Source organism: Loxodonta africana, chromosome 18, assembly GCF_030014295.1.
Source record: "Loxodonta africana isolate mLoxAfr1 chromosome 18, mLoxAfr1.hap2, whole genome shotgun sequence".
In the NCBI taxonomy this organism is placed as follows: Eukaryota; Metazoa; Chordata; class Mammalia; order Proboscidea; family Elephantidae; genus Loxodonta; species Loxodonta africana.
In genome coordinates, this window is record NC_087359.1 from 27,557,763 (window position 1) to 27,567,150 (window position 9,388).

At 44.5% G+C, this 9,388-nt stretch overlaps 2 protein-coding genes across 5 annotated transcripts in view; one reads left to right on the forward strand and one right to left on the reverse strand.

Moving 5' to 3' along the window:
* CEP95 (centrosomal protein 95) overlaps positions 1-2,359 on the reverse strand; it is a 39,927-nt gene extending 37,568 nt beyond the window's left edge. For all 4 annotated transcript variants that reach the window (XR_010318317.1, XR_010318316.1, XM_023556986.2 and 1 more), the window contains exon 1: positions 1,515-2,359. Coding sequence is in view for 2 of the 4 variants with exons in the window: in XM_023556986.2 (XP_023412754.1) it covers positions 1,515-1,533 (19 nt within the window). In the remaining 2 variants the exon portion in view is untranslated. The remainder of the gene's footprint in view (positions 1-1,514) is intronic.
* A 31-nt stretch (positions 2,360-2,390) lies between these two features.
* DDX5 (DEAD-box helicase 5) lies at positions 2,391-9,260 on the forward strand. Its single transcript, XM_003417304.4, has 13 exons — positions 2,391-2,593; positions 3,813-3,978; positions 4,341-4,437; positions 4,523-4,656; positions 4,786-4,851; positions 5,246-5,387; positions 5,471-5,631; positions 5,724-5,896; positions 6,273-6,383; positions 6,626-6,687; positions 6,772-6,831; positions 8,098-8,322; positions 8,548-9,260. The coding sequence occupies exons 1-13, from the start codon at positions 2,550-2,552 to the stop codon at positions 8,955-8,957; spliced, it is 1,851 nt and encodes a 616-aa protein (XP_003417352.1). The 5' UTR covers positions 2,391-2,549; the 3' UTR covers positions 8,958-9,260.
* The last annotated feature ends 128 nt before the right edge of the window (positions 9,261-9,388 follow it).

Below are 9,388 nucleotides of genomic sequence, written 5' to 3' on the forward strand. Positions count from 1 at the left end.
TGCAAGTCAGGATTTCTCTGGTGCCCAAATAGGTGGTAATTAACCTAAGCTGTTAATCACTACTGCATTTTGTTAGTTTTTTAAATTACTGTATTTGATGTATATGAAAGGAAAATATGGGAACTACATAAACACATCCCCGTATCCATGACCTAAGGTCAGAACTAGCACATCACCAATACTGTTGAAGTTCTCTGTGTACCACCCTGTCCTTCCAACCCCTCTTCCCCAAGATACTTCTGGGATTAGCAAAGTGTTTCAAAAGTTTTCTCAACCAAAGGTAACTGAGAAAGCTGGAAATACTTGTTTCCTAAAATGATAAGCCATCAAGTGGAAAGCAGTATTATTCAGTACTAGATATATCTTCATTATGTTCTTGAAACAAATGAGTATTATTGTGGGGGGGGGATGTGGAGGAATAGAAATTTCTCTATCACTACTGTTTTCCTTCAAAGCGCACTACTCCTTCTCCCCATTTCCCATGGTTGACAAAACCATGACAACTGGTTTGTACGCTGTCCTGGAGAAACGGCTGAAAGCGTCCTAGACAACCAAATCAATTGCCTTCCAAAGCCGGTGCTAGACAAAGCCGGTATCTAGAGGGCACTAGAAAGAAAAAAAACCTCAGGGCTTCGAACCGATTCATCCCCCTGTTGAGAATTTGCATTTTCACCCCAGATATACTGAACTAGAATCTCCATTTTAACAAGATCCCCAGGTAAGTCTTAAGTATGTTAAAGTGTAGATTCTGACCCAGTATATCTGGGGTGAAAATGCAAATTCTTACGGGGTCGAACAGGAACGAACGGTTCGAGGCCCTGAAAAAAAAAAAAAAAACCACTGTTCTATATTGGGGAAACCCTGGAGGCATAGTGGTTAAAAGCTAGCCTGCTGACCAAAAGGTTGGCAGTTCAATCCACCAGGCGCTCCTTGGAAACCCTATGGGGGCAAGCTCCCTATAAATCAGAATCGACTGGACGGCATTGGCTTTGGTTTTTTATACTACATTAACAGGGACCTTAACAGATCTTAAAAGTGCTACTCTTCAAAAGTTCACTGGCAGATACGTAAGCTGCATAAGCGCTGGGTGGCTATGGGAGTACACCTACGAACGAAAAAAAGAGCACTACTCCTCAAAAACTCAATACAAATACAGGTACGGTCTCAGTCCTCGCAATGTAAGGACATCGACAGCCAGATACTCCAGAGAAGTCGGGGGACGATCTTTTCTGACTGCTGTTTTTGCGATCTGCATGCGGGTGTGTTGGCGGCTTTGTCAAAGAGCCCTCTCTCCCCCACCCCAAATCGCTGTTCCACCGTCACGAAGCAGAGAGCGGTGCTGGGACTCTTATCTATGGCACCCGCAGACTGCGACGGGATATGTGACAATCATGAATCTCGCAGGCAGCCTAGACCTAGGTTCGGCCCGGCCCGAGGCCTCAAAGTGGCCTGGGGCGTTCGGGGAGTCGGACCGCTTCACTCCACACACAGCACGGCGCCAGGCCGAGACTCACCAGGCTCTGAGCCGGCCATGTCGCGGAAGCAGGTCGTCGCCGGGCTCCCAGCCGGGCGCGTGGGAGACGGTGTCCTGGAAGGGCCGCACAGCACAGACACACAAAAACGAGAGGGAAGTGTGGATAAAGAGGTGTAAAAGAGGGAGGGACGTTAAAACGGCTTCTCGCTGCTGATTGGTCATTGGAGGAGCACTCGCTTTCACCGCACGTGCCTCGGCGGCGGTTTGCGGGATCTAGATAACATTCTCTGCGGGCAAGAGCCTGCCAAGAGGTTCTTAGGTCGGTGAGTTTGACAGGTTAGGTCACCCACCCGCCTTGACCGGTCACCGGGGGAAGCACAACGACACTTCCGGTGAGCTATTTGATTGTGTATTCCTCCGCTGACTGGGAAGTAGTGCGGCGATTCACCCGGTGGGCGGGGAAGCCAGTCACGTGATAAGATCAAGCCCCGCCTTCCCTTGTTTGGTTATGGGCGTGAGGGCTGTTTGGAGACGTAAACATTTCCAGGTGGGGAGAGTAGGTTGTCCTGTAGTGGACGCTTGATTTTCTGGGTTGGACCTGGAAAAGGTTGAGGTGGATTGCTTAAGGTGTGTAAAGAGGAGAAAAAGGCGAAGTTTTAAGGAAATACAGGATGGGGCATTTCAGTGGCGGACGGGTCCAAATATGAAAGGGGAGAAAAACGTATGGCCCCAATGGATGGACTCGGAGGGGGAGGGGTGAGAACATGGCGGATTCCGGAACGCAGGCGGGCGTTGCGGCCTCTGCGCAGGGGGCGGGGCGATTAGGTCATAGAGCGGTTCCCAGCATCCTTTGCGGTGGAGGAGGCGGTCCAGACTATAAAACCGGCTGCCGGGAGGCGGCCGGCACCTCATTCATTTCCATCGGCCTTTCGTTATTCAGCTCTAGGTCTTGCTGTCGCCGTCTCTCCGCCGCTGACGCCCACGCAAGGGTTCGCCGTCGCCGAAGCCACCCCTAAGAGACTCTCCGCACCGGCTTTTTTCGCTTCGTTCCCCACCAACCGCAACCATTGACGCCATGTCAGGTTATTCGAGTGACCGAGACCGCGGCCGGGACCGAGGGTGAGTATGGGAACCGACCTGTCAGGCCCGACGAGTGGGGGATGGGCGGGAAGTGGGTGGCGGGGGCGCCGCCATCGGCACATCGGCTTTTTCGGCCTACGCCGAGGTCTTCTTAGTTAAGGGATTGCGCCGTTGTGGTAGTTTTCTAAAACCGGTTAGGGAGGACTTGCTTATTAACGGCCTTCAAGCTGCGTTTTTTTTCTCCCCCGCCCCTGGAGCGGGGGCGGCGCGCCCTCGGCGATTTTGCAGTTGTTGGGAGAATTCGGAGGCGTGTATCGCGAGGGGGAGGAAAACGGGATGCCTCGGGGTGGATCAAGTAGCCTCGGTTAGATGCACCCTTCCGGGGGTGTTTTAGGGGTTCAGGGAATTCTGTGGAAGCGAGGGGCCCGCTTCCGCAGCCATTGAGGCGGTGAAGGCAGGAGGGTGCCTGGCGCCGCCGGATTCGCCCATGTGGCTGCGCCGCGGGTACAAAATGCCGGCCTCCGACATGGCGGCGGCGCCTTTGTTACCCCGCCCGGCGGAGGAGCTCAAAATGGCAGCGTCGAGAAAATGTGGCGCAGAGAGAAATGCGAGACAAAGGGGAAAGCGCCGCCCCAGCGGGAACGCCGCCCGACCGACTCCGCCCGGGCGGGACTCCTCCCCCGGTAGTCGCCGGCTCCTCCTCCTTTTTTTCCTTGTGTTATATAATTTACCTACCTTGATGGGGAGCTTTCCCAAGGGACACCCCCAACCCCCAACTCGATTCCCTTGCATAAGGGTCCCCGAGACACCGTCCCCGTTGTTTTCTTTTTACTATGTCTTTGTGTTATCGGTTGTTAAAACCAAAGTTAAAAAATAGGGGTATAAATAACATCTGTCTTGGGCTTGTCCTTTTTTGTATCATTTCGTTTCCTGGATGTTTAATTTCTAAACTGGTGGGAACCACCATAGTTACAAGCTATTGTCTATCCATCTAATCGGAACTTCCAGCATTTTGGTAGCCAGTTTCTGACATAATAAGTTGGGGGCTGTTTAGTATCCTTAATTATGTGCATTTGAGATGATAGCAACTGAGATACACAATGGTAACTCTGATTGTTGAATGACAGCTAAGTGTAGTTTTAGGCTTTGTGTTCCTTAAGTCTGATTTGAGTGAGCTTTAGCAGGTGCTAAGAGATGGTAAATAAGTCTTTCAGCCCATAGGTAGAGATTGGAAGTCTGAATTATTCTGTAATTTCAGGTTTGGGGCACCTCGATTTGGAGGAAGCAGGGCAGGGCCCCTGTCTGGAAAGAAGTTTGGAAATCCTGGGGAGAAGCTAGTTAAAAAGAAGTGGAATCTTGACGAACTGCCCAAATTTGAGAAGAATTTTTACCAAGAACACCCTGATTTGGCTAGGCGCACAGCGGTGAGTAATTTCATATGGCTTCATCAGGCTATGGAACCCAGTAACGGCTTCTGGTAATAAGAAGCTGAGTGCAAGTGTCTTGCAAATGACTAGACTTGGGGAGATTCATACCTTCCAAGTTGATAATAGGGGAAAGCTGTGTGATTCACTTTTGGAAACAGGTGGCTTTGAATTTTCCTTGGAACAGTTATCTTAGGATAATAGGTGGTTCTTACGTGTTTTAAATATGGTTTTTGTACATGAATCTACATTTTAAAATCAGTCACTTTAAAGTAGCAAATCGTAAGTTTAGGGGCTTTCTAGTTGCATATTTAGTTAGGGTGGGTTGTTAGGAGACTTACGAGATTAATGTTGTTTTGCAGCAAGATGTGGAGACATACAGAAGAAGTAAGGAAATTACAGTTAGAGGCCACAACTGCCCGAAGCCAGTTTTGAATTTTTATGAGGCAAACTTTCCTGGTAAGTGTTTGTTCTGAATTTCACATTTACTATTTCTTTGTCTTGGCATTACTGAGTTTTGTTAAATTGCTGTCGCTATTTACAGCAAATGTTATGGATGTGATTGCAAGACAGAACTTTACTGAACCTACTGCTATTCAAGCTCAGGGATGGCCAGTTGCTTTAAGTGGATTGGATATGGTTGGAGTAGCACAGACTGGATCCGGGAAAACGTTGTCTGTAAGTTTTGAGAGAGCACTTTTGCATACCCTGTGGTATGTGCTAGAGAAAATGGCTTTGGAATTAAAAGACCCTGGGAGTATTTTAACAAAACTTCTGTTTTTTCCTGTTTTTCCCCACCCACAACAGTACTTGCTGCCTGCCATCGTCCACATCAATCATCAGCCGTTCCTAGAAAGAGGTGATGGGCCTATTGTAAGTATATACTTCATGAAGTTTCATAGTAAGGAGGATATAGAAATTTGTAGAATATAGAGAAAAACAAGATAATTGGTGGTTTCGCGTAGAGAGATTAGTTGGAAACTCTGCTGTTTTGGCTTTTGGACAGCACTGTTGAGGAAACGGAAACCCTGGTGGTGTAGTGGTTAAGTGCTACGGCTGTTAACCAAGAGGTCATTATTTAAAATCCACCAGGAGCTCCTTGGAAACTCTTTCGGGGCAGCCTACTCTGTCCCATGGTGTCGCTATGAGTCAGAATCGACGGCAGTGGGTGGGTTATTGAGGAAATGATTTCCAGCATAACACTAATAAATTCACAATTGAAGATGAGAGTCCAGGTCTATGCTAAAAGTTGTTTGTTTTTCCTTAGTGCTTGGTGCTGGCGCCAACTCGGGAACTGGCCCAACAGGTACAGCAGGTAGCTGCTGAATACTGTAGAGCATGTCGTTTGAAGTCTACTTGCATCTATGGTGGAGCTCCCAAAGGACCACAGATACGTGATTTGGAGAGAGGTATGTAGTAGGAGAGCTCCTGTTTGTCATCGTGAAGCTAAAAATTCTAAGTGCTGTAGTTAAATTTATGTATTTAATCGAAGGTGTGGAAATCTGTATCGCAACACCTGGAAGACTAATTGACTTCTTAGAGTGTGGGAAAACCAATCTGAGAAGAACAACTTACCTTGTCCTTGATGAAGCAGATAGAATGCTCGATATGGGCTTTGAACCCCAAATAAGGAAGATTGTGGATCAGATAAGAGTAAGTGCCTTTAAACATTGTTTTTTCAAATTCAGTTCTTGAATTGTGTGTTAGACCACAATACTAATTTTTCATCCAAAAAATTTTTTTAGCCTGATAGGCAAACCCTAATGTGGAGTGCGACTTGGCCAAAAGAAGTAAGACAGCTTGCTGAAGACTTCCTGAAAGATTACATTCATATAAACATTGGTGCACTAGAACTGAGCGCAAACCACAACATCCTTCAGATCGTGGATGTGTGTCATGATGTGGAAAAGGATGAAAAGTAAGTTTCTTATAAGTTTTATTAACTCTGAAAATAACTTCACTGTGCAAATTAAGTCACTGTCACACAAACAATTTCCTTAAAAATGATATTTAGTTGAATAGAATCTGAATATGTTCATTTAAAGCTTCTCTGCCATTTTTTCTGTAAATCTGTTGAATCTTTCAGGTAGTTGGTTCGTGACTTACTCCTGTAGGAAAGGGAACGTATCTGTTCTGTTTTACTTAAGGACCAAGGGTAGAACTGCTTCATAAGTGGTTCAGCAGCTGTTCCCTCTTTGACTTGTAGGCGTGAAAATTGAGCTTCATGATTTCACTGAGCACAAATTTAATTTGGACCGTGAACGTCTTTGAATCAGTTTTTTTCTTTTTTCTAGACTTATTCGTCTAATGGAAGAGATCATGAGTGAGAAGGAGAATAAAACTATTGTTTTTGTTGAAACCAAAAGAAGATGTGATGAACTTACCAGAAAAATGAGGAGAGATGGGTATGTGGGCTTTCTCCAGCGAAGCAGGTTTATTTTTAGTTGGGGAAGGAATAAACTTACATCAGTAGTAGTGAGTTCGGATTTTATAGATGGAAATTCCCTAGTAGTATAGGGGAAACTATGTGTTCATTATTTCAAATGAGGTTAAAGGGGTGTGTGACCAGAAGCGGTTAAACACAACACTGGAATGCTCTGTTAGGTTTCAGATGTGAGTTTACTAATACAGCTCATTTTTAACTTAGGTGGCCTGCCATGGGTATCCATGGTGATAAAAGTCAGCAGGAGCGAGACTGGGTTCTAAATGGTAAGTATTTCAAATGAAGATTTTTCTTTCTTTGATGTTGCATTCTGTTGCGGTTAATGTTCATATATGTGCCTTTTTTTGCAGAATTCAAACATGGAAAAGCTCCTATTCTGATTGCTACAGATGTGGCCTCCAGAGGGCTAGGTTAGTACAAACTCGCATTCATGGCTTGGTTTCCCAGAAGATCTCCATACAATTTTTTTAAAGAAAGTTTATTGCTTTCTTTAACCTCTGCATTTTTTCTAAGTTTTTTTTTCACATAAAGGTGCAGTCTTTGTGGCAAGGCCTAGGCATGACAATCGGAGGACTCGAGGGGGATGGAGGACTAGTGATCGGCTGGCTGCTTCCAGTCGATTAGAGAGGTGAAAAGCTGAAAGTGTGCCAGTAATCTTCAAAAGGCAGAACATACCACCTCTGCCCCGTAAACTGTTCTCTCCGGGGGGAGGGAATGGAAGTTACCCTCACAGTTCACTGCCGTGGTATTTCTTCTGTCCCATGCTTTGCATGACTGCCATGGTACAGCATTGTTTCAAACTGTTTCCTGTGATCTGTGGGTCTTTGAGTTTCAGTGAGTTTGCTGAAATGTCGAAGAAATATTTGCAAACTTCAATGTTCAATGAAATTTTTGTTCAAGTTTGAAATGGAGAGAGCAGCTTTAAAAGGTACTAAGCCTTTTACAAATTGGTGAGTACTGGCACATAAGCTCTAGAGCAGGAGCACCTTCTCACACTTTAGACAGTGGGAAAAGGAAGAAGTGCTTTGAAAGTTCCTCCCTCACCTACACAGTAGTCGTCATGTCGAGACCTGCCAGAGAGAGACACATTCTCAAGTGAATCCTGGCTTCTTGGAAGCGCTTGCCTAGACGAGACACAGTGCATAAAAACAACTTTTGGGGGACAGGTATGTTTTTCTTGCAGCTGCGGTTGTAAGGTCTTGGCAAGACGAGCAGTGTGGCCAGAATTTTGAACTTCTGATGAGCGTGTAACGCAAAGGACCACGTACATTTTTGTTTAAAGGTCCTCAAAAAGAGCACATGAAGAGGTTGCTGTGAACTTTTAAGTGGCCCTACTGCGCAGAAGCAATCAGATGTCACTTGATGATCTGTAAGGGGACTTCCCGATTTGGAAATGTATTAGGGAATGCACAATTCTTTTGGTAGGCTTTATCACTGGGTGGGTGATGAGACGTAAAAAGCTATGTGCTTTTCTTAATCTTTCTTTTCTTTTTTTTTGTTTTTTTTCCTCAACCTCAATGGTATTCCTACAGAGAATGGATAACCATTTTAACTGTATTTTTTGCAGCCCGTACCTTCTTGGGAATACAATTGTCTAACTTTTTATTTTTGGTCTGGCTGTTGTGGTGTGCAAAACTCTGTACATTGCCATTTTGCCACACTGCAACACCTTACAGATGTGGAAGATGTGAAATTTGTCATCAATTATGACTACCCTAACTCCTCAGAGGATTATATTCATCGAATTGGAAGAACTGCTCGCAGTACCAAAACAGGCACAGCATACACTTTCTTTACACCTAATAACATAAAGCAAGTGAACGATCTTATTTCTGTGCTTCGAGAAGCTAATCAAGCAATTAATCCCAAGTTGCTTCAGTTGGTCGAAGACAGAGGGTCAGGTAAGACTAATTTCTGATAAGAAATGATGAATTGGGGTCACATGGTTGTCTGAAACAGTTTAAATGAGACCGGAGGGTGAGTAAAATCTTAAATGTGAATTTCAAGCAATCAAACGGAGAGATTGTAAATGGTTCATACTTATAGTGGATAGAGCTACCTAATTTCCTCTGTCATAATGTTAATTTGTGTCATAAAAATAACCAATTTGTAATTATTTTTGACAGGTCGTTCCAGGGGTAGAGGAGGCATGAAGGATGACCGCCGGGACAGATACTCTGCAGGCAAAAGGGGTGGATTCAATACTTTCAGAGACAGGGAAAATTATGACAGAGGTTATTCTAGTCTGCTTAAGAGAGATTTTGGGGCAAAAACTGAGAACGGTGTTTACAGTGCTGCTGCAAATTACACCAATGGGAGCTTTGGAAGTAATTTTGTGTCTGCTGGTATACAGACCAGTTTTAGGACTGGTAATCCAACAGGGACTTACCAGAACGGTTATGATAGCACTCAGCAATATGGAACTAGTGTTCCAAATATGCACAATGGTATGAACCAACAGGCGGCATATGCCTATCCTGCTACTGCAGCTGCACCTATGATTGGTTATCCAATGCCAACAGGATATTCTCAATAAGACTTTAGAGGTATATGTAAATGTCTGTTTTTCATAATTGCTCTTTATATTGTGTGTTATCAGACGAGATAGTTATTTAAGAAACATGGGAAATGCAGAAATGACTGCAGTGCAGCAGTAATTATGGTGCACTTTTTCGCTATTTAAGTTGGATATTTCTCTACATTCCTGAAACAATTTTTAGGTTTTTTTTGTACTAGAAAATGCAGGCAGTGTTTTCACAAAAGTAAATGTACAGTGATTTGAAATACAATAAATGAAGGCAATGCATGGCCTTCCAATAAAAAATATTTGAAGACTGAATTAAGTGGAAATTGTACTTTATTTTATATGTAATGTGTGAAACTTGGCTTAATGGTTTTTTTTTTATTTAATCGTACAAGCTAAAATCGACTGTTTCCATTTAATTTTGGGAGGCGGGAGAGAGAGGG

Coding starts and splice junctions, on each gene's coding strand:
- DDX5 (XM_003417304.4), top strand. CDS start 2,550: ATGTCAGGTTATTCGAGTGACCGAGACCGCGGCCGGGACCGAGG. Junction 2,594..3,812: donor GACCGCGGCCGGGACCGAGG/GTGAGTATGGGA, acceptor CTGTAATTTCAG/GTTTGGGGCACCTCGATTTG. Junction 5,897..6,272: donor GATGTGGAAAAGGATGAAAA/GTAAGTTTCTTA, acceptor TCTTTTTTCTAG/ACTTATTCGTCTAATGGAAG.